This window comes from Chlamydotis macqueenii, chromosome 18 (assembly GCF_036417535.1).
Source record: "Chlamydotis macqueenii isolate bChlMac1 chromosome 18, bChlMac1.mat, whole genome shotgun sequence".
In the NCBI taxonomy this organism is placed as follows: domain Eukaryota; kingdom Metazoa; phylum Chordata; class Aves; order Otidiformes; family Otididae; genus Chlamydotis; species Chlamydotis macqueenii.
This window is the reverse complement of record NC_141573.1, coordinates 7,845,280-7,869,491: the sequence shown is the minus strand read 5'-3', so window position 1 is coordinate 7,869,491 and position 24,212 is coordinate 7,845,280. Positions and strand designations below refer to the sequence as shown.

The window sequence follows — 24,212 nt, the reverse complement described above, 5'->3', positions numbered from 1 at the left end:
GTCAACTGGAGTTTGTGAATGCCTGCTGCTGGTCAACAGCAGAGGGTTTCAGGGTCTGTCTCAACCTAATGAATCACACTGATAGTTGGGCAGCAACTAATGGGAGAATAAGTACAGAAATGACAGCTCCAAGTGACAAAATTGCTCCTCCAGTGGCAGTGAAGCTGGTCACAGTGGGGTCCTGCATAAAGGAGGAGGAGGTCTCTGTGAGGCTTACATATCAGCAGTGGTGGGTGGGCAATGGAGGTCTGGGCCTTGCCCCTGGGAAGAGCCGCAGCCCTGAAAGGCTGAGGCACAGGAGGAGGGAAAGCCCTGCCCTGGGCTCCTCCCCACCGACTCCCTCTGCCCGCACAGGAGGAGCTGTCGAATGTCAACCTCTCCAAGTTCCGCAAGATCCAGCACGAGCTGGAGGAAGCCGAGGAGCGCGCTGACATTGCCGAGTCGCAGGTCAACAAGCTCCGAGTGAAGAGCCGGGAGTTTCATGGCAAGAAGATAGAAGAGGAAGAGTGAGGAAGTAATGAAGCAACAAAGTGACCTGAGGGCTGCACAAAATGTGAACCTCTTGGTCACTTTCTTCCGTACTTTCTATTTGCAACCTTAGGGAATAAAGAGTAGATTTCTTCGCATGTGCACCATGAGTACTAGTTTTCACTTGTTTCTCTTTTTACCGGTTAGGCCTGTGTCATCGTTTGTCCTTGGGCACAGTTTTGCCTTGTAACTTTTGTGTACCTATGTCCCAGTACAGCTTTTTGTCCCCTAGTTGCTAATTTCTCATGCCTTCTATATTATTTAGCGAGCGATAAAAAGGAAGCTTCTCACTCAGATAAATAATCATCAAAGATGGAGAATGGAGGAGCAAAGTTATGTGGGCTGGGGCCTGTGTTGTTCAAGCCATTGACAAAGCAAGCTGAAGAGGTGTTGAAGAGGAAGGACCACAGTGTTTCCCAATGAAATAACGCTGTTCCAGGCAGTAAGGCTAATGACTGATGCCGCAGAAGGCTTTCATGATACTGAGCAAAGAGGGCCATTAAATAGCATACAAAATTCAGTACAGTTAAAACCACAAAACTATTTGTGTGGGCAACCGTAATGCAGCGTCATGTTTAAAAAGATGGACTCTGAGGTGACAGACCCATTGGTGCCCGTTCTTCCACATAACTGCATAACTGAAAATATCCTCTCATTTCTCAGCAGTGGCAGCAAAGGAGAAAATAAGAAGAGATAAACTGAATTTGCAAGGAATTATGATTGCAAAGGCAATAACGTTGATCAGACACATGGATGAGCTTCCATAGGAGGAGCAATTAAACAAACCCAGAGACTTAAGATAGGAGAGAAGTGAGTAGGCATGCAAAGGAGAACTATACAATCACCACTGTGAGGAGAGGCTTGGCAGGAGTCAATGTTCTAACTGGCTCTGGCATTAGAAGAAACAGGAGGGTGCAGAGGGCAGAAAGTGGAGGACAGAGTATGTGTGTGTGTGAATCAAGTGACAGTATGTGAAGGCAAGGTATTAAAACCCACGAAGTTGTGTGGGTTCTTCACAAAGTATACAGTGAAGCTGTGGAACTCCTTGTAACGGCAAACTAAAGGATTACATGGATTCCAAAGGAACTTGGACGTATGCTGGCTCCGGCACTCAGCCATGGCTTAGCAGAAGTGTGGGGAAGAGGAGCTTCTCTCCAAAGATTAGGGTGCTGGCATTTCTGTTCAGCTTGGGCTAGCATTCTTGGGAGTTCTCCTTCTGCACAGAGGACTGCTGTCTGAAGAAACGCTGCTGAAGTGGAGGCTGGGCATTCCCTGTCAGACTGCCCATCAGGTCTGGTGACGTCGTTCTCAGCATGCTTAACAAATAATGGCAGCATAACTGACACCACCGTTTGAAAGCTGCACTTCTTACAGTGGATGTTTTCAAACATCCTTTGTCTCCACTTACGCTAAAAGTGCTTTTGCTTCACCTCTAAAGACCTTGGGTTCAGTGCTGAATAAATGCAATCCCTGCTTGTTACTTAATGGAAGTTTATAACATCTTTATTTTTCACCTAAGTGCCATATAACATCACCGATCTTCCTGACTATTATTTAATTACTAGCAGTCACCTTTTGAAGTATGTTTTGCTGCATCACCAGCAGCCCACACATCTGTAAATGCTTTCTCTTAACTTCCATTGAGACTAAGGTATCACTGCAGAGCTATTAATGGACAGAGTTCAACTTCCATGCTGAGCACAGAGAGTCCAAGTAGAGCTCCATTGCAAATGCAGTTTCTTCTTCAAGAGGCAGCCACTGCATACATTCATGCTATGGATTTGTATCTGCTGCTAGCATTTGACCACAGAGATGTTTTGTCAAAGGATGACCTCCTCCCACACCTTCCAGCTGCATGCAGGGTTAGGTGGGATGGTGTGTTGTGTGCTACAGTTCTTCTGCATCCTGAGCAGTCAGGCAGTTTTCCTCATCTTCCTTTCTGGAAGCTGCTGTCTGCAGTTCTCAGGGTTCTCCTTTACAGATCTCCTACTCTTCTTCTCACCTACAAATGGTCGTCTCTTGGAATATTTTCTCTTCTAAATCTAAATAGAAGCCAACTCCTTAGTGCACCCTGATTCTGTGCACTGTCAGTTAGGCTCACATTACTTATACAGGAATTCTCTTGGAATCATTTCATCTTTGGAATTATTCTCACTGTTTAAATAGGAGGACTCTGGGGACTACCAACTAGTCAGTCCCATGTCACGACTGGTAAGATCACAGAACAGACCTTCCTGGAAGTTATGTCAAAGTCTATGGAACACGGGGAGGTGATTAGAGAAAGCCAATATGGCTTCACCAAGAGCAAATTATGCCTGACTATTGTAGTGGCCTTCTGTGATGGAGTGACTGCATCAGTGTACAAGGGAAGAGGAACTGATGTCACCTATGTGGACTTCTGTAAGGCCTTTGATACAGTACCCCACAACATTCATGCCACTAAACTGTAGAGTTATGGTTTTGATGGATGGACTTTTAGATGGATAAGGAATTGGCTGGATGGCCACATCCAAGGAGTTACAGTCAAAGGCTCAATGTCCAAATGGAAAGCAGTGGTGTCCCTCAAGGGTTCACCCTGGAATCAATACTATATAATATCTTCATTAATTAAATACGCAGTAGGATCGAGTGCACCCTCAACAATTCTGCAGCCAGCACCAAGCTGAATATTGCAGAAAGGGATGCCATCCAGAGGGACCTTGCCGGGCTTGAAGAGTTGGTCCCTGTGACCCTCCACAGCAGTCAGAGATTGTCCAGAGAGGCAGGACTTGAGATGCATCCCTGTACTCACAGTTTCCCACTCGTTGTTTCTGGGCTCCTCCTGGGCTGGGCACAGGGTGTTTCCATCAGTCTTCCCATGCCCTGTGCAGGGTGGCCTGGGGTGAGCTCTGAGTCTAACTCCAGAAAACTGAGTGCTGCTGTGCAAAGCACTCTTTGGAATAAGCTCTTCATGCACAGGGCAGTGCTTGATGCTGGGTATTACCTTGTATGACATGCATTATTTTTCTGACCTTTCCTCTGTGTTACTCACTGAGCTTTACCCACTGAGCTCTTTTAATAACCGAAATGCCAACGAGCAAGAGAAGAACGTGTTTAGATCTGACAGTGTCTAGAGTAGCTCAAGTGACAGTGCCCTTTTCCTAGAACTAGATCAGTCGCTCTCCAGGACTACTGGCAAATTCCCCCTTTCTCAGAGTATCAGCAGTGCAGGGGACTGCCTGCCACCTCTAAAGCTCTGATATGGGCAGCACTGTGTTGATGGTTTTTGTTGCTGGAACTGTGTGAATGTGTAAATGTGCAAGGTATTTGTGATGGGATGGGAGTGCTGGACTGAGGATGTATCAGCGTGCAGAGATCTTGGCCTGTATGCGTGATTGTGTTTAGAGTTGTGTTTGGGTGAAGGAGCGAGTTTTTTGGAGTTGTAGGAAGTGAAGGCTCCCCTTCCTCCTGACTTGGCTGAGCACATTACTTGATATATATTGGCAGTAGGTACATATGTGAGGAACAGGCTTAAACTGTTTAGAAGGTTACTTTGCATTTTTGGCTCTATTGTGTTCTTAAATATCTGTACTAAAGGTGAAGGTACAGTAAAAACTTTGTTAATTACTTTATTGCTGCTCAGTAAATATTACACCTTTATACCTACTCAGCTCTGTAGCTAATGCGTTTTTATGTGTACCCTATCTTTCAACAGAATGTTTAGAAAAAGAATGTAATTGTCTCCTTGCCTTGGTCTGCATCTGAGTTCCCAAGAATGGCGCATGTAGGAATTTGGAGCATATTTTGTTTCTCTTATTTCAAATATTAGATGAACATAAGAGTTAATCTATTTTTAAAAAAAGTTAAGATGTTCATGTTAAATTAGTTTATCTACTGTCCCTTGTGCATTTCTTCATTAACCTCAGAGCATCATGAAAACATTAATGGTATCTACACAGTGCAACTAGAAGAGCTGCAGTACAAACATAAAGTAAAAATCTTCCTTGAGTCCAGGAGAAAATCACTGGAAAGACAGCAATAGAATCCATAAGTCCTACATCCAAGTTCTCCAAGTGCCTTGGCTAGCTAAGATTCTCTCTTTCAGTCTCTTGTCAAATTATTTATAGTTGATACATTCACATCATTGGTAAGATACAAAACATCTCTAAATATATCTGGTCAAATCAAATGACAATTATGCCCTTAGGTAAGTTTGCCAGACAATGCTTTGCCAAAGAATGTTTGCCAAAAAATGTTTTGACCGAAGAAAGAGGAAGAATCTAGAGCATCTGCCAAGCAGACTCTATAAAAGTGTCTTTGCAGCACTCTGCCCTGTCTCAAAGAAAAGTTTCAAGGTAAGCATGCTGAGTCTAGTGAAATTAGGCATCCTCCTCTATTGCATATTATGCAGTATATTTTTCTCTCTGAAACTGTTTTCCAAATAGGTTTTTCTATCTGCTTTCAATGCATATGTGTATTTTCTACCTACATAATTTTTGATTTTTACATAAGGAAAAGAAGGTCCTTTTAATATAATTTGTATTCTCAAATACAACACTGTACAGTCTGTAAAACCAATGTACAATCTGTACAGTGTCACAAGATGCAAATAACAGTAATTTTTAAAAGGTTATTCTGTATTCCTGAAGGATGAAAAGAAGATTTTTCTTATCTGGGTTTAAATAATTAAACAGGAGGAAGGAAGGGTAGTTCTACTAATTTTAGCAATTATAGTATGTGATTAATTTTAAAACATTGGAAAAGACCTCCTTGCAAGCAAGGTACATTCATGATCTTCTCCTGTGAAATTCTGGGCAAAGCATATACTTTTTAGTTCCATTTAACTTCCTATAAGCCTTGGATATCCATTGCTATCAGGGACTACCTCTGTCATCTGTGATTTTATTCTAGGTTTGAAGGCAACATTTTTTCCTCCAGCTTATATATTAGCTCTGGATACCTGTGCAACACAAAATGTGTTGCTATGTTTTCGAACAGCAGTGACTGACTTCCAGCTTCTGCCACCAGAATGAATAGCAAAATTCACTAACTTTTAAGGGATAGCAAGAAATTGGTTTAAGATTTCTAGAAAGTAGAAGAGGCAATAGTGACATTTATATCTGTCATAATGCAAGATGAATTGTCCATAGCAAGTATATTTTCCAGCGAAAAGCCACTACTTGCTATCAGACAAGGAAGTCTCTCAGAGACTCTTGGGTAGCATTTGAAAAAAAAATCAGATACATTTAATATGAAGTCTCTGCTATGGCAATGTCTAAATTCACTAGAGTCCACAAAGTTGAAGTAATGCTGCTAAACTGTACTACAATACTTCAACACTAAATAACTATTCTATACTTTGTTACATAGCTAGATGTCTAAGGATTAAGTTTAGAAAAGTATACAAGTATTTTCAGCTAAGACTGGGAAGTTTAAATCCAACTTTTTACTTTTTTATATCTACTGAAATATTTGAAGAGATCAAAGTGTAAGACATTCCTATTCACTCACTCACTCAACATATCTTCTTTTCTACAGGATTCTCTGCTGACTGTGCCTCCTGTGTAAGTGCAGACATGGCCTCTCCGGATGCTGAGATGGCTGCCTTTGGGGAGGCAGCTCCTTACCTCCGAAAGTCAGAAAAGGAGAGAATCGAGGCCCAGAACAAGCCTTTTGATGCCAAGACATCCGTCTTTGTGGTGCATCCTAAAGAATCTTTTGTGAAAGGGACAATCCAGAGCAAAGAAGGAGGGAAGGTCACTGTCAAGACTGAAGCTGGAGAGGTGAGTAAAAACCAAGGATTAAAAACTGTATGTAATTCCCAGTCTTAGCTGACATGCATGCATCTCTCTTTCCTCTGACAGACCCTCACTGTGAAGGAAGATCAAATCTTCTCCATGAACCCTCCCAAGTACGATAAAATTGAGGACATGGCCATGATGACCCACCTCCACGAACCCGCTGTGCTGTACAACCTCAAAGAGCGTTATGCAGCCTGGATGATCTATGTAAGTACCAGCAGCACTCTTCCCTTGGGTAGCTGGGAGGAACTGCTCTGCTGGGCTAAGTGGAAGCCAACGTGCTGTCTCCCTTCCTCGCAGACCTACTCGGGTCTCTTCTGCGTCACCGTCAACCCCTACAAGTGGCTGCCGGTGTACAACCCGGAGGTGGTGTTGGCCTACCGAGGCAAGAAGCGCCAGGAGGCCCCTCCACACATCTTCTCCATCTCTGACAACGCCTATCAGTTCATGCTGACTGGTGAGCTGCTTGAATTTCTTTAATTTGTTTTTACTTTGAGCACTTGCAAAGGAGGAAAAAAGTATTTTCCTTCTGAAATAGTTCAGTTGAATGGTGTTGGGAGGGTGGATATCATTTTGTCACTGAAATATTTTCTGTACTGGACACTCTCATAGGCATCATGTTTCTAACAATCAATGTTAGAATTTACTGCCCAAGATATTTAGCATGATACGGTTTAACACTGCATACATGGTTAGTTTTTGCTTCAAAGAAATTTGGATAAACTTTAAAATTTATGTTTTCTTAGTTGAGAAGATTGTTCTTTGAATTATTTGCTTTGCAAGGACTGAAAGTTGCTAGGGTGGAATTCTGTAAATAAGATTGGGTGTTTTTGGAACCATTGAACATTGAAGTCAATGCTTCCTATCGTGGTTTTTTTGAAAATTTAGGAAACAGCCTTAGTCAGACATTACAGTGTAACCTGCTCAGAAAATCGATACTTCCTCCCTCCATTTCAGAAACAACAACTTCTTTTCCATTTGTTAGTATAAATTTAAGCTATAATAAGGAAATGTAGTGAAAACATTTTTAGCATTTTCTAAATCTCCAGACTTTCAAGAAATTGCAGATTAGTCAGAAAAATATTTAACAGAGAGCTATATCTTAATTTGTTAAAATAAAACTTGTTTCTCCCTCCCCAATTACTGTATTTAATTCTGTAGTATTCAGAGTGATAGGAAGGTTAGAGAATACTATGAAAATGGAACAATAATAAATTGATGTTTGGTCAGCGTCTTATCGTGGCAGTATTTATGCAAGTCATCATACATTCACCCTTGCTCACACCTTCAAGAGATGTGCAGGAACTTCGTGAACTCAAACCCAGACTTTTCCACTGGAAGTTAGTTACCTAATGGCTTAGTCTCTTCAGATCGTATGCAAATTATTGGGAAATACCATTCTAGAGGCATGGAACAAATGTAAATCATCTAGCAAAACCACTTTCACACAGTCCTGTTACACAGCCTATTAATGTAGGTTATTAAACACTCATTGACATTCTTCCAAGCAGAGCTCTGGCTAGTAAGCTGTGAAAACACAAAAAGGCACACAAAATTAAATTGCAGCACACATAAAAACTTAGGCTTATTTATTTTTCAAATATATAAGGAGCAGAAAGGCTTAAAATGAGTCTGTAGAGTCCGTACTGACACAGTCAAAACTTAAAAAGATAGCTTGGAAAATATAAGGTCATATCAGAGCAACTAAATGAGATTTTCATTTTTTTTTTACCTTAAAGCAATGTAGGAAGTATTCATTTCTGGAACTCCTCCTTATAGTGGATTTATCGGTAGAATTTATTGTGATTGGAGTGTCCTTTAAAAAAAAAAAAAAACAACAATAAAATAACTAGCAAAATAACAAAAAAAAAACCCTAGCAAATTATCAGGACAGAATTCAACCAGGCATTCCAGTGGAACTCTACAGATCAAAAATTCTCACTGAAAATTGCCTGGAAAATGACAAGTGTTACACTAACTTTTAAAAAGAGTTTTGAGGGAGTTTTAAGGAACAGCATACCAGTAAGCTTGATTTTTGTAAAAGGCAAACTGCTAGCAATTTCCAAACAAGGCAATTACTGGGTATCTGAATATACGCAACTTACCACAGAAAAAAAAAGTTGCTTCTTTTTTAAAGGGAAGTCTTGCTTTACAAAACCACTGATTTTTATTATTTTTTTTTTTTTTTAACAAAGGAGAGCTGGTAAATGTAACCTATCTGAATTCAACAAAGATCTTCAGTACAGTTGATAAAGCAGCTATTCTTAGCATTATTTTTTATGCTTACATTCACTACCGGCTACAGAATTGAGAAGGTTCAAAAAGAACTGGTTAAGAAAAAGGGAGACATGGTAAAAATAGGGTTTTTTTTCAGTTTTCATAGTGCAAAGGTTTTATCAGTGAAGTCACACTGTGATCTGTTCTGGGACTTCTGCTGTTCAACTTTTTACAAATGATCTGTAAATTATTATAAGCTTTCAGGCCAGTAAATATTAAGTTTAACAGTGAAGAATTTCAGAGGGACTTTATTACATTAAATGATTGAATCATTACTCAGTGATGTGATGACAAAGTTTAGTCAACAAGAATGTAAAACAATGGACACACGAAAAAGCTCCCAAAAGATGGGTTCATTGCTGACAACTATTGCTTCTGATATAGGTGTCCTTTAATACAGCTTCAAAAATTTTGGCTGAGTGATCAGAAATCTACAAAATAATAAGTTGAAAGTTGGAGATCACTGAGCAAGAAATAGAGACCAAACCAGAAAACGTAATTATATCATCGTGGTAAACCAATGAATGCCTGTACCTTGAGTACTGCATGCATTTCTGCCCTTCCTTTTTCAAAAAAGAGTATAGTAGAAACAGAAAGGTCAAGACAAAGATGGAAAGGTTTCCTGAAGGTATGGAAGGACATCTGCTCAGGTAACTCTAGACAAATTATTACTTTATAGAATTATGCATGTCATGACTAAACAAGGAAAGAGTACATGAAAAACTGAGGTCAGCACCAACTACCTTTTTTTTCCTTCACACAGTACGTAGTTAAAAACTGGAGCAGACTGTATGGTAAAAGTTGAAGCAACACAAAAAGAACTGAGCATGAGTTCAAAAAGCAATCAGACAAAATTCTGGAAAGGAAACTCAGCCCAAGCTATTACACACAAAACGATGAAATGTAGCTCTGGAAGTACAAAAATTTCAATATTCTACAGAATAGGAGAGTATTCTGGTAAAAGCTTACTACATGTTTATGATGCTTTTACCATTTTCTTAAGGTAACAATCGACTTGCCACTGCCAGAAATACCATCTAGGGAGGCCTATGGACTGGTAAAGAGTGGTTGTTCCTACGTTACAAAGCTTATGAGAAGCACTTATTCCAGTTCACTTTAGCTTACAGATAATTCAATTAATCAGTAACTCTACAAAAATACTCCTTAGTTGGAATCCTTCTCATGAAAAAAAAAATTAGCAGCTTGAAATGAAGAGAATATCCAGGAAAAGAAGTGCATATACCACACCTGATATTGACATCAGTGTTGACATGCCAGCTTCTTGGCTACAGCTGGGAATTTTAAAATGTTCAAAAGGAACTAGGGATGAAGGCACACAGACTTATAAAAGGAATTAGATGCCTGTTGCTAGTGCATCTTATAAAAGTCCCAGGCATACTTTTATCCAGGATATTCATGATACATATTAATAAACTTTTTGGTTTTGCCTTTTTCACAGATCGTGAGAACCAGTCGATCCTGATCACGTATGTACATCCCTGTGTGAGTCACTGCGGGGCTGCTGGGTGCCAGGGGACCTCCTGCCTGACCACACACTCTCTGCTTCTCTCTTTGGTTTGACAGCGGAGAATCCGGGGCAGGGAAGACTGTGAACACGAAACGTGTCATCCAGTACTTTGCAACAATTGCAGCCAGTGGGGAGAAGAAGAAGGAGGAGCAGCAGTCAGGCAAAATGCAGGTCAATTAATAGATGTTGGCTTGAATCAGTGCTTTCCTCTGTTCCTGATGTGATTTTTGAAGAGGATGACCAGCAATAATTATTGTCCTGCAGGGAACGCTTGAGGATCAAATCATCAGCGCCAACCCACTGCTGGAGGCCTTTGGAAATGCCAAGACCGTGAGGAACGACAACTCCTCACGCTTTGTAAGTTGTTGCTTTAGACAAAGTCTCTCCCTCTCATTACACAACAAGTGATGGCCAGAGCAGTATTCCACATAAAGGGGATGTCGGAAGAACCCATCCAGGCTGAAATATTGCTTCTGCTCCTTAACAGGGCAAATTCATCAGAATCCACTTTGGAGCCACAGGCAAACTGGCTTCTGCTGACATTGAAACTTGTAAGAGACTCCCCTGGCCTGATCCCGTTCCTTCCCAAATTCCTACCTCCACGTGCGTTCCTGCACCTAACTCTTTCTACCTTCCTTGCCAGATCTGCTGGAGAAGTCCAGAGTCACTTTCCAGCTCAAGGCAGAAAGAAGCTACCACATATTTTATCAGATCACCTCCAACAAGAAGCCGGAGCTAATAGGTAGGAAAGATCATTATGTCTTTTTGAGGATGATCACTGAGCAACAGTTCCATCTATTACTTGGTTGGCAAAACTAAGCCCGTGCCTTTTCCTGTTTCAGACATGCTCCTCATTACCACCAACCCTTATGATTTCCACTTTGTCAGTCAAGGTGAGGTCACTGTTCCAAGTATTGATGACCAGGAGGAGCTGATGGCTACAGATGTAAGTACAATCAAAAAAGTATTATTATTATTGAGATTGTTAAGGTTGTTAGGCAATGCTTTAACTTCATTTTTTTTTTTTTTGACTGCAGAGTGCCATTGACATCCTGGGCTTCACTGCTGACGAAAAGACTGCCATCTACAAGCTGACAGGGGCTGTCATGCACTATGGGAACCTGAAGTTCAAGCAGAAGCAAAGAGAGGAGCAGGCAGAGCCTGATGGCACAGAAGGTACCAGCAAATTCAACAACTGATTTGTTGAAGGAACTTCTCTGTTTGTAGAGATGATATGATAGCTTCCAAAGACAGACTTTTGTTGGCCCGAGTCACCACATAAGACACTGAGGAAAAGCATCTTTGTTCATTGTCTGTCTAACTGGTGAGGTGGTTCCCTGATCATGGGAAATTCCATTATTTCATCCAACGGATACTCCCGAGACAAACACAGCCTGAAAGGAGGAACTTCAGCCTCAGTACAGGATATCTCTCTCTCTGTAAAACCATCAACCACTAAGTCACCAGGATGTGTAATCATAGTATTTGTGAAATAACTCCTGCATTTTTTCCTATGCAGAAAGCCACTTTCCAAAGAAAAGGAGTGTGCTACATGCATGCCCAATGTATTCCCAGAAGCTTTGGTGGTTCTTCTTGGAACTTCCAGATTCAAGCTATTCCTATCCAAGCTTTACCAGCTCTTCCTTTCAAAGACAGCCATCATTAGCTTCCAGAATTTGCATTCCTTCTGTATGAGACCAGACCAATGCTTTTGTATTTCTAGATCATGAACAGCCGAGTTGTTCTCACTAACCAAATTCTCACCACTATCCAAGGATAAATGCCTCTCTCCCCCTATTTAGTTGCTGACAAGGCTGCCTACTTGATGGGCCTGAACTCAGCTGACCTGCTCAAAGCCCTGTGTTATCCCCGAGTCAAGGTTGGGAATGAATTTGTGACCAAAGGTCAAACTGTGGAACAGGTAAGCAGAAGGTAGTAGTTTGAAAGTGGCCTGAAAGAGTACTTGAGGATTTTTTTTTTTTGACCCTAGGAAGTAACTCCAGTCCTTTCTTCTCTGCTTAGGTGAACAATGCAGTCGGTGCCCTAGCAAAAGCTGTCTATGAGAAGATGTTCCTGTGGATGGTTATTCGCATCAACCAACAGCTGGATACCAAGCAGCCCAGACAGTACTTCATTGGTGTCTTGGACATTGCTGGCTTTGAGATCTTTGATGTAAGGAGCAAGGATTTGGCACCATGGTCAAGGGAGGGCCAGGGAGGGGTCATGAGGACTGAGAAACGCATTTCTTTTTAAGAATATTCAGAAATTTATCCTCATTTGCGGTTCTCCAGAAACTCCTCCCTCATCTCTGTCACCATAGCACCCTCAAATACGAACAAACACTTTGCTTCTATCATTGTCAACAGGCAGAAGAAAGCTCTGCTTTCTGACAAATGCTCTCAGAGGCTCTTGAACCTAAGGTCTTAGGCTTTGGAAACAGAGACACACCTCGAAGACTAAGGCTCACACAAGTGTGGGCCGAAGAGGTGGATGGTCTTGGAACAGCCAAAGCAAGGGCAGTGCTATGGGAAAGTTCACATTTTCCTGTGTTGTGAATGCAGCAATGATGCTATGACCTCTGTGTCAGAGCAGAGAAACCCCTGGATAGTTGATCTGAGGGCAGATCTGTTCTTGGGTGGGACACTGAGGAGGTTTCCACTCCCTAGGAGGTCAGAGCCCTGAAGGATTTGCTTTTGAGTAGCACAGTAAAAAAAAAAAGTGTTACTTCTGGCTTGATTTCAAAAGTAATAATAATAGAATCCTTTGAGGGCAATACATTTTACCAAGAGAAGGCCTGCTAAGGAAACATAGGCTGTTTGGTTGGCTCCTATGGTTAGGAGTGGTGTTTCAGCTGGGGAACTTCAAACAGCATTAGGAGAATGCTAGCAAAAGCCTGTGGTGCTTGCCACACCTTGAGAACCCATGCACCTCTCCTTGCTTTGGACAGTTCAACAGCTTTGAGCAGCTGTGTATCAACTTCACCAATGAGAAACTGCAACAGTTCTTCAACCACCACATGTTCGTGCTGGAGCAGGAGGAGTACAAGAAGGAAGGAATTGAATGGACATTCATTGACTTTGGGATGGACCTGGCTGCTTGCATTGAGCTCATTGAGAAGGTACCTTTTCCATACAAGCGTACAATGTATTTTGGAATTCTGTGAAGTTTCTGAGCCAGATTCAGCTCAGAAAGAACTCATGGTCAGACATTCAACGTCAGTTAAACAAAATATTTTGCACTGAAATTTATTTTAATCCGAGGAAGAGAAATAAGGAAATGCAGATCTGTGTCGTCACTGCTGTATTTCTTGGTCTTCAAGCATAGGAAAGGTATCCTGATCTCCCACCAACAGAATTCTTTAAAACAAACTGGAGCCAGTCTCCTTCCCTTTTTCCTCTGAAGACTCCAATCAGAACTCCTCACACAAATTTGGGAAATAAATATCACCTCTCCTGACTTCCTAAGGCAACGAGTCCTCTTGTAGCTATTTTCCTTATTATTATTTTTTACCACTTCTCCCTCCAATTGTACTTCCAATTCTAACCCAAACTGGACAGATGTTCTTACCAGTTCCACAAAAAAAAAAAAAAAAAAGTCTGTAGGAAGGTTAGGGAAGGCAAAAATAAGCTCCATGGCTGAGAACAACTCCTGACAAGCTTGGGTCCTCATCCAGGCTGAGATGCTACCAGCAGCACACTGGTACCTTTGATGTTCATAGCACATGGTTCACATCATTATCATCTTTCTCTGTCACTTCAGCCCATGGGCATCTTCTCCATCCTGGAAGAGGAGTGCATGTTCCCCAAGGCAACCGACACCTCTTTCAAGAACAAGCTCTATGACCAGCATCTGGGCAAGTCCAACAACTTCCAGAAGCCCAAGCCTGCCAAAGGCAAGGCTGAGGCCCACTTCTCTCTGATACACTACGCTGGCACAGTAGACTACAACATCACTGGCTGGCTGGAGAAGAACAAGGACCCTCTGAATGAAACTGTCATTGGGCTGTACCAGAAATCATCTGTGAAGACACTGGCTTTACTTTTTGCTGCCTATGGTGGCGAAGCAGGTAAGCTCTGCAATATTTGTGTTCCATGTGTTCATACTGTATGAAGGGCAATCTCAAAGGCAATGTGAAAGGCATTTGCTAATTTTCTTCAATTTTGCAGAGGCTGGTGGTGGTGGTAAGAAGGGTGGCAAGAAGAAGGGTTCTTCCTTCCAGACTGTCTCAGCTCTTTTCCGGGTAAGGGTAGAATTCACTATGTCATTATTAAAAATACACACTGAATTAACCCAAGAAAGATTCAGTTTTTATATGCTTATTATACATAAGCCTGCAGTGTTTACAAGCGTTAATCTAAACTTCACCTTGTAATCTCACAGGAGAATTTAAACAAGCTGATGACAAATCTACGCAGCACTCACCCCCATTTTGTACGATGCATCATCCCAAATGAAACAAAAACACCCGGTAAGGGGATCCCATAGAAGGAGAAGTTAAGCCACAGAAACTCTTCTCCTGAGTATCAAACAACGGGGAAGTCACTAATGGTGGTGTTTGTTAGGTGCCATGGAGCATGAGCTGGTGCTGCATCAGCTGCGGTGTAATGGGGTGCTGGAAGGGATCAGAATTTGCAGGAAAGGATTCCCCAGCAGAGTCCTGTATGCTGACTTCAAACAAAGGTAAGAGTGCTTCTTTCTCCTCCTTCAGATGAAGTATAGCCTGAGTATGTTAAGAATCTTGAAATGTTATACTTCAAAAAAGACTTAAGTAGTAATACAATCATATTTTATTGTGAGTTCCTGGTTGATTTTATACTGAAGATCAGGTTTTCATTGGACTCTGAGTGAACAGTACGAAATCTTTACTTACACTGTCTTGAAAGAATGGATTGTGTCTAATACATGACATTACTCAGTCACACAGTCAGCTGTTACTGGGAAGGCTGGGGCATTCACTCACAGTGGTGGTTTTTGTAATATGGGTTTACTCATGTTCCACTTTCTCCTGCAGATACAGAGTACTTAATGCCAGTGCTATCCCAGAAGGTCAGTTCATGGATAGCAAGAAGGCTTCTGAGAAGCTTCTTGGGTCCATTGATGTGGACCACACCCAGTACAGATTTGGTCACACCAAGGTAGGAACAAGTGCTGCATTCAAATGCCTTGTGCCTCTGTTACGCGCTACCTGAGACTGATGTCCAACAATGTTCCTTTTGTGAAGGTGTTCTTCAAAGCTGGGCTGATAGGTCTGCTGGAGGAGATGAGAGATGAGAAACTAGCAGCGATTATGACCATGACACAGGCCAGGTGCAGGGGCTTCCTGATGAGAGTGGAGTATCGGAGAATGGTGGAGAGGAGGTAGACATTTCTCAGCCACATATCATGGTCTCATGGTACTTGGCTAATTGAGTCTAAATTAACCACTCACAGAGTATGCAATAGCCGTATGAATTTTATCCAGGGACTCCATCTTCTGTATCCAGTACAATGTTCGTGCATTCATGAATGTGAAGCACTGGCCCTGGATGAAGCTGTTCTTCAAGATCAAGCCCTTGCTGAAGAGTGCAGAATCTGAGAAGGAGATGGCCAACATGAAACAGGAGTTTGAGAAAACCAAGGAAGAGCTTGCAAAGTCTGAGGCAAAGAGGAAGGAGCTGGAGGAGAAAATGGTGACCTTACTGCAGGAGAAAAATGACCTGCAGCTGCAAGTGCAGGCTGTGAGTATCACTGTTCACTTGTCCCTGGAAAATAATGATATACAGCCAGGAATGCTTCTTACCCTAAGCAGAGCCTTGTGGAGCGTTGACTATCGTGTGGTAGAAAACAGTCAAAATCTCACACTCGAAGGCACTCCAAGACTGAGGAAACAGGCACTGGCAGGGGCATAGTGAGTCTCGTGGCAGCCCCACATAAGACTCGGCATTCCTGCAGTAATTGAAATGACTACTCCTCTGTCATTCTTGTGAGTGCATGAGATATGCCCATAGCTACCCTCTCTGTGTGGCATTTTTAAGAGATATAAAAAAATTTGGAATCGATGTTGACACCAGATGAACAGGTTTCCCAGCAGATACCAGGCAAGATCTTCCAGTTGCTGGAGTGGAAGGCCAGGTTCAGCCTCCATTTTAAGACATGCCTCCTCAGTGATAGAAAAGACAGAGCAGACAACCTTCAAAACACTACAACCCAGCAAAATCTGTGTCTCCCTGACAGGAAGCAGATAGCCTGGCTGATGCTGAGGAAAGATGTGACCAGCTCATCAAAACCAAAATCCAGCTGGAAGCCAAAATTAAGGAGGTGACTGAAAGGGCTGAGGACGAGGAGGAAATTAATGCCGAGCTGACAGCCAAGAAGAGGAAACTGGAGGATGAATGTTCAGAGCTGAAGAAAGACATTGATGACCTTGAGTTAACGTTGGCCAAAGTGGAGAAGGAAAAGCATGCCACAGAAAACAAGGTATGCACACAGGGAGTCTATAAAGGGTGAAGGGACAGGTGCCTCCCACAATGGCCTGGCATCTTCAGGATGAAGCTAGGTTTGGAAGATACCAGGACCATCACAGTGGGGCAACTAGGTAGCCTAATAAACACACAAGCTCCTGGCTAAGCACGGCAAAGTGAAAAGGTGACTGCTCTAGCAGTGATGCCTTTTGTCATGTTCTTACAATCGGCAGGTAAAAAACCTCACAGAGGAGATGTCAGCTCTGGATGAGACCATTGCGAAGCTGACAAAAGAGAAGAAAGCCCTCCAAGAGGCCCATCAGCAGACACTGGATGACCTGCAGGCAGAAGAGGACAAAGTCAATACTCTGACCAAAGCCAAAACCAAGCTGGAGCAGCAAGTGGACGATGTAAGCACACAGGCCTGCAGCAAGAACAGGGCAGGTATGGAGTTAGAGCTGGCTGGCAGAGCACTGATGGTCTTGTTGTGTTTAGCTGGAGGGGTCCCTGGAACAGGAGAAGAAACTGCGCATGGACCTTGAGAGAGCTAAGAGGAAACTTGAAGGAGACCTGAAGCTGGCCCATGACAGCATAATGGATTTGGAAAATGACAAGCAGCAGCTGGATGAGAAGCTGAAGAAGTAAGTGTGGCACCTGAGTGCTGGGCTGGTGCACTTGTCTTTTTCCTTTGGGCTCTAACACAGTTTGCTTTGCCCAAAGGAAAGACTTTGAAATCAACCAGATCCAGAGCAAAATAGAGGATGAGCAAGCCCTGGGCATGCAATTACAGAAGAAGATCAAGGAGCTGCAGGCAAGTCTCTGTTTCTTCTCCTCTTTCACCCAGTCTCAGGTCAGGTAGCAGGAGGGCATGGGTGTGAAGGGTCCCTAATGTTCCCCAGGCTCGTATTGAGGAACTGGAGGAGGAAATTGAGGCAGAGCGAACGTCTCGGGCAAAAGCAGAGAAGCATCGGGCTGACCTGTCACGGGAGCTGGAGGAGATCAGTGAGCGCCTGGAAGAAGCAGGAGGGGCTACAGCAGCTCAGATTGAGATGAACAAGAAGCGTGAGGCAGAATTTCAGAAGATGCGGCGTGACCTCGAAGAGGCCACGCTGCAGCACGAAGCCACGGCTGCTGCCCTGCGGAAGAAGCACGCGGACAGCACAGCTGAACTTGGGGAGCAGATTGACAACCTGCAACGAGTGAAGCAGAAGCTGGAGAAGGAGAAGAGTGAGCTGAAGATGGAGATTGACGACTTGGCCAGTAACATGGAGTCTGTCTCTAAAGCCAAGGTATGGCATTGCAGTAGAACATGCTCACAAGGGCCAAGGTGTGGCACGTAGGCTACATCTACCAGCCAGATTCTGGTAAAAAAAATCTCAGCTGTGAGGACAAGGCAGAGTCCAGGTGTTCACCTTCTTTCCATCCTTGTGTTTGCTCTGCAGGCAAATCTGGAGAAGATGTGTCGCACTCTGGAAGACCAGCTGAGTGAGATTAAAACTAAGGAGGAGCAGAATCAGCGCATGATCAATGACCTCAATACTCAAAGAGCTCGTCTGCAGACAGAATCAGGTGAGACATCCTTGTTCCTGAGGTGCAATGGGAGGAGGCCTTCCACACAACGAGGATAGCATGGGGTGCAATACGGTAACTTGTATCTCAGAGCCACTGGTCACAGTGGTTTACAGGAAGAAATATAATTAATGGTCTAGTTCCTGTTTTTCACTTTACCCTTCCCAGGTGAATATTCCCGCCAGGTGGAGGAAAAGGATGCTCTGATTTCTCAGCTTTCTAGAGGCAAGCAAGGATTTACGCAACAAATTGAGGAACTCAAGAGACATCTAGAGGAAGAAACAAAGGTGAGGATGTGTAGTATCAAATTATTTTTTCTGAGTGTGAAAGCATTCTTTCAACAAGTGACATCACTCTCACTTGAATCTGGAAAAGTATTTTATCTTTTAAAGCCAAAAGTGGTTCAACATTCTTTCCGTAAATACAAGTAGTACTGGAGGGAACAGCAGTAATGCACATACCCTAACTTGTAAGCTAGAGAGGGAAGGAAACAATGATTTTGATTCTGGACGAAGTCATCCACAAGGCTTTCATGACATTCTGATGATACCCTCTAAGACAGGAGTCAACCACCTATGTTGAAACATTTACAGAAACAGCAGACTACTGTCCCCAGAGCACCTGCCACTAGCACATCCTAATCCTCCAGAATACATTGATGAGGACATCCTCAGCTCCCAGCTTTGCATTTGACTAATTATAGGGAAACTCATTCTAATTTCACTGACAATTTCACTGTTAAGAGGCTCCTCAAGAGAAGTATTCCAGCTATCAATCCCAATGTCCCCACAGGCCAAGAACGCCCTTGCCCACGCCTTGCAGTCTGCTCGCCACGACTGTGACTTGCTCCGGGAACAGTATGAGGAGGAGCAGGAAGCCAAGGGGGAGCTGCAGCGTGCCCTGTCCAAGGCCAACAGTGAAGTGGCCCAGTGGAGAACCAAATACGAGACGGATGCCATTCAGCGCACAGAGGAGCTGGAGGAGGCCAAGTACGTGGGGAATGTGGGAAGTTGAATGGCTGGAGAAGACTGAGACTTTCAAGGGAAACTGGGGTCCCTGCAAGTGGATTAGGACAGGGATGGGTCTTCGTGGTAGAGGGGAGAGAGGGAGGGAGAGGAAAAGTGTGCTGTGAAAGAATTGTAGGCTGTAAAAACAAATGTATCCTTTACGGCTTGAAAGTCAAAGACAGGCTGAATATCAGTAGGTGCTAGGACACAGAAGTGTCAGACGCTTTAGGCTGCATGCAGCCTTGGAAGAGAAAAAACACCATGAAGAGTGCTGTGGTCAAAGTCACCAACATGACCAACTGCACTGTCGTGAACAGTAGAAAATTGGCTCCACTCTAAGCTGTAACCTGGAGTTGTGCTTACCACCTCCCAGGAAGAAGCTGGCACAGCGCCTGCAGGATGCAGAGGAACATGTTGAAGCTGTGAATGCCAAATGTGCTTCCCTGGAAAAGACAAAGCAGAGGCTGCAGAATGAAGTGGAGGACTTGATGATTGACGTGGAGCGATCAAATGCCGCCTGCGCAGCTCTGGATAAGAAGCAGAAGAACTTTGACAAGGTCTTTCGGGTTCCAACCTTGGGGGTTCCTGGGCAGAGCATCCCCTTGTGATTGCCACATCCATACTGAGGTGCAGTTTCTCTTCAGATCCTGGCAGAGTGGAAGCAGAAGTATGAGGAGACGCAGGCTGAGCTAGAAGCCTCCCAGAAGGAGTCTCGCTCTCTTAGCACGGAGCTGTTTAAGATGAAGAATGCCTATGAGGAGTCCTTGGATCACCTGGAAACGCTGAAGCGTGAGAACAAGAACTTGCAGCGTAAGTCTCTGCTCCTCTGCTCCTGGCAGGGCTTTCTCACACTGTCCATCACTACCACCCTTCCACATGGCTGTGTGGCTGTTGGTTGGTAAAGCTTTTTGTAACAAGGCCCTTCCCATGCAGCTCTGTGCCTGACCACGTGTCATAGTTTAGTCCCACTCGTGACCAAGCTATGCAGTTTTTAATTCACTCTCCCCACCCTCCCAGAGAGTGGAGGAGAGAAAATATAACAAAATCCCGAGGATTTAGATAAGGACAGGGAGAGATCATTGATGTTACTGTTACAGGCAAAATGGTCTTGATTTGAGGAAAACTATTTATTTATTATTAATAAAACCAATGCAGGATAATGAGAAAGAGACCAAAAACCAATTCTGTTGTGGCTCTCCATGGGCCACAGCCTCCTTCAGGCATCTACCTGCTCCAGTGTGGGGTCCTCCCTGGGCTGCTGGTGGATCTCTGCTCCTCCGTGCCCATCCAGGAGCTGCAGGGGGATCTCTGCTCCTCTGTGGGCCTCCATGGGCTGCAGGGGCACAGCCGGCCTCACCATGGGCTGCACCACGGGCTGCAGGGGAATCTCTGCCGGGAGCAGCATTACTGCTCGCCCTCCTTCTTCACTGACCTTGGCGCCTGCAGCTGTTCCTCTCACAAGAAATTCTTCACAACAGGCTGGCAGATGCCTCTCAGGTTCTCTTCACATCTCATCTCCTCTCCACTTCTTGCAGCCAGGCCTGGCCGAGTCGGGCCCAGTCGGCCACCCAGGAGGAGGGCAGATGGTGAGGCCTGCAAGGCGGACAAGGCTTGTGCCTCCCCCTATCTGCCTCTGCTTCTACAGTCTTTTTTTTTTTTTTTTTCCATCTTAAATACGTTATCACAGAGGTATTATCACTGTTGCCAAGGAGCTTGGCCCTGGCCGGTGGTGGGTCCATCTGCACTATACCCAGCCAGGTCCACTGGACAAAGGGGAAACTTCTAGCAGCTTCTCAGAGAAGCTGCTGCCCCTCCCACTACAGAAACTGCTCCCCCATGCCATTGCTCTTTGTTCCCACAGAGGAGATTTCTGACCTCACGGAGCAGATTGCCGAGGGAGGAAAGGCAATTCATGAGCTGGAGAAAGTCAAGAAACAGATTGAGCAGGAGAAATCTGAAATCCAAGCCTCCCTGGAGGAAGCTGAGGTACATACAGTGCTAATAAATGGTGTCCAGACGGAAAGTCTGGGAGTAGTTATCTGCAGAGATGGCAGGAAAGCAAGCTTAGGTTTCATGGAGTCCTGCATAAGAGATGACTTAGAATGCAAGCATCATTTTAAGTCACTGTTCCTGCCTACTTGTCCAGGCCTCCCTAGAACATGAAGAGGGGAAGATCCTGCGCCTCCAGCTTGAGCTCAACCAGGTGAAGTCTGAGATTGACAGGAAGATAGCAGAGAAGGATGAGGAGATTGACCAGATGAAGAGAAACCACCTCAGAATTGTGGAGTCCATGCAGAGCATGCTGGATGCTGAGATCAGGAGTAGGAACGAAGCCCTGCGTCTGAAGAAGAAGATGGAGGGAGACCTGAATGAAATGGAGATCCAGCTGAGCCATGCCAACCGCCTGGCTGCAGAGGCACAGAAGAACCTGAGAAACACACAGGCAGTGCTCAAGGTCTGTTCAACAAAGCTGTAGAAAGTAAGAAAATAACAGCCCTGACATTTCTGGAACCCAAGCGCATGTTACCACTTTACAATTTCTCTTGTGTCTCTCACCAGGATACCCAGATACACTTGGACGATGCCCTCAGATCCCAGGAGGACCTGAAGGAGCAGGTGGCCATGGTGGAGCGCAGAGCAAACCTGCTGCAGGCTGAAGTTGAGGAGCTCCGGGCAGCCCTGGAGCAGACGGAGCGGTCGAGGAAGGTGGCTGAGCAGGAGCTTCTGGATGCCACTGAACGTGTGCAGCTCCTCCATACCCAGGTCAGCCACTCTGCTGGAAATTAATCCCGTCAACAAGAGATAACAAAGAATGTGATCCCTATGCATCTTGTAAGCGATTATTATGTAAACACTTGGAAGTGCTGTGATATGGCCAGTCTAGCCAACCACCCGTGTTTTGCTGGTATTGCTTGGAAGAAGACGCTTTTTTGAACAATACTGGCACAGTCAGCTCTTGATGTGGAGGCATTAGTTCTAACAGTGCAAATCATGTCTTTCCTGTTGCACAGAACACCAGCTTGATCAATACCAAGAAGAAGCTGGAAACAGACATCATGCAAATTCAGGGTGAAATGGAAGATACAATCCAGGAAGCCCGCAATGCTGAAGAGAAGGCCAAGAAGGCCATCACAGATGTGAGTTGGGAGTTCCTTTCCCTGCTAGTGATGGATGTATTCTCCCCCAAACTGTCTCCTGACCTAAAAATGGCTTTGACCCTTTGCTCTCATCAGGCAGCCATGATGGCAGAAGAGCTGAAGAAGGAGCAGGACACCAGCGCCCACCTGGAGAGGATGAAGAAGAACCTGGACCAGACGGTGAAGGACCTGCAGCACCGTCTGGATGAGGCTGAGCAGTTGGCTCTGAAGGGAGGCAAGAAGCAAATCCAGAAGCTGGAGGCCAGAGTGCGTAGGGCTTTTATTTGTGCTTGATGAACATGCCACATAAGCAGCCAGCAGGGAAGCTGCAAAGCTGGTCTTCTCATTGCAGGTGCGGGAACTGGAAGGGGAGGTTGATGCTGAGCAGAAGCGCAGCGCTGAAGCTGTGAAGGGTGTGCGCAAGTATGAGAGGAGGGTGAAGGAGCTGACCTACCAGGTAAGGCAGGAGGCCTCCTTGGGCTGACAGCGTTTTCTCACAGCCAGTCAGATTTTGCAGACACCTTTCCCAAGGGGAATTGTTAACCTCATGTGATGGGAAACCAATAATTCATTCTCTTTCCTCCTTGCCAACCACTCCAGTCTGAGGAAGACCGGAAGAATATTCTCAGGCTGCAGGATCTGGTGGACAAGCTGCAAATGAAAGTGAAATCCTACAAGAGACAAGCTGAGGAGGCTGTAAGTATTGCTTGGAGAGCGGGCAAGAGCCTCTTTCCATCGGGGAAGCACACTTGTTGAGATGAGAATGAATATCAGGAAAGGAACATGAGAGAAACTCCCAAGACACAACAGTCTTGGTCACACCATTTAGCAGGGAGCCATGAGGCCTTGCTGAGTTCTGGGCACCCTGCAGCAGTCGGGGATGAACTGAGGGAAGTTCTGCAGCCTCTTTTATACAGGAGGCCAGACTGACCTAAGCCAGGGGCCACATCCACTGGCTGAAGTCAACTGGAGTTTGTGAATGCCTGCTGCTGGTCAACAGCAGAGGATTTCAGGGTCTGTCTCAACCAAATGAATAACACTGATAGTTGGGCAGCAACTAATGGGAGAATAATGACAGCTCCAAGTGACAAAATTGCTCCTCCAGTGGCAGTGAAGCTGGTCACAGTGGGGTCCTGCATAAGGGAGGAGGAGATCTCTGTGAGGCTTACATATCAGCAGTGGTGGGTGGGCAATGGAGGTCTGGGCCTTGCCCCTGGGAAGAGCCGCAGCCCTGAAAGGCTGAGGCACAGGAGGAGGGAAAGCCCTGCCCTGGGCTCCTCCCCACCGACTCCCTCTGCCCGCACAGGAGGAGCTGTCGAACGTCAACCTCTCCAAGTTCCGCAAGATCCAGCACGAGCTGGAGGAAGCCGAGGAGCGGGCTGACATTGCCGAGTCGCAGGTCAACAAGCTCCGAGTGAAGAGCCGGGAGTTTCATGGCAAGAAGATAGAAGAGGAAGAGTGAGGAAGTAATGAAGCAACAAAGTGACCTGAGGGCTGCACAAAATGTGAACCTCTTGGTCACTTTCTTCCGTACTTTCTATTTGCAACCTTAGGGAATAAAGAGTAGATTTCTTCGCATGTGCACCATGAGTACTAGTTTTCACTTGTTTCTCTTTTTACCGGTTAGGCCTGTGTCATCGTTTGTCCTTGGGCACAGTTTTGCCTTGTAACTTTTGTGTACCTATGTCCCAGTACAGCTTTTTGTCCCCTGGTTGCTAATTTCTCATGCCTTCTATATTATTTAGCGAGCGATAAAAAGGAAGCTTCTCACTCAGATAAATAATCATCAAAGATGGAGAATGGAGGAGCAAAGTTATGTGGGCTGGGGCCTGTGTTGTTCAAGCCATTGACAAAGCAAGCTGAAGAGGTGTTGAAGAGGAAGGACCACAATGTTTCCCAATGAAATAACGCTGTTCCAGGCAGTAAGGCTAATGACTGATGCCGCA

General features: G+C 44.6%; 2 protein-coding genes across 2 annotated transcripts in view; both read left to right on the top strand.

Annotated features, from left to right (window-relative positions):
* LOC104476946 (uncharacterized) overlaps window positions 1-632 on the top strand; it is a 125,988-nt gene extending 125,356 nt beyond the window's left edge. Inside the window, exon 77 of the mRNA XM_086762646.1 lies at window positions 355-632. Within this exon, the coding sequence (XP_086618772.1) occupies window positions 355-510 (156 nt within the window). The 3' untranslated portion in view covers window positions 511-632. The remainder of the gene's footprint in view (window positions 1-354) is intronic.
* A 5,414-nt stretch (window positions 633-6,046) lies between these two features.
* LOC147598493 (myosin heavy chain, skeletal muscle, adult-like) lies at window positions 6,047-23,850 on the top strand. Its single transcript, XM_086762041.1, has 38 exons — window positions 6,047-6,290; window positions 6,372-6,515; window positions 6,609-6,765; window positions 10,045-10,072; window positions 10,170-10,284; window positions 10,378-10,470; window positions 10,601-10,664; window positions 10,757-10,855; window positions 10,956-11,059; window positions 11,151-11,289; window positions 11,916-12,034; window positions 12,136-12,285; window positions 13,061-13,231; window positions 13,873-14,179; window positions 14,280-14,353; window positions 14,494-14,581; window positions 14,676-14,793; window positions 15,125-15,248; window positions 15,335-15,471; window positions 15,575-15,830; window positions 16,327-16,569; window positions 16,787-16,963; window positions 17,049-17,194; window positions 17,274-17,364; window positions 17,453-17,842; window positions 17,996-18,122; window positions 18,291-18,409; window positions 18,915-19,111; window positions 19,503-19,686; window positions 19,774-19,939; window positions 20,991-21,115; window positions 21,276-21,584; window positions 21,689-21,892; window positions 22,141-22,266; window positions 22,363-22,533; window positions 22,619-22,723; window positions 22,867-22,962; window positions 23,573-23,850. The coding sequence occupies exons 1-38, from the start codon at window positions 6,084-6,086 to the stop codon at window positions 23,726-23,728; spliced, it is 5,826 nt and encodes a 1,941-aa protein (XP_086618167.1). The 5' UTR covers window positions 6,047-6,083; the 3' UTR covers window positions 23,729-23,850.
* Window positions 23,851-24,212: the final 362 nt, after the last annotated feature.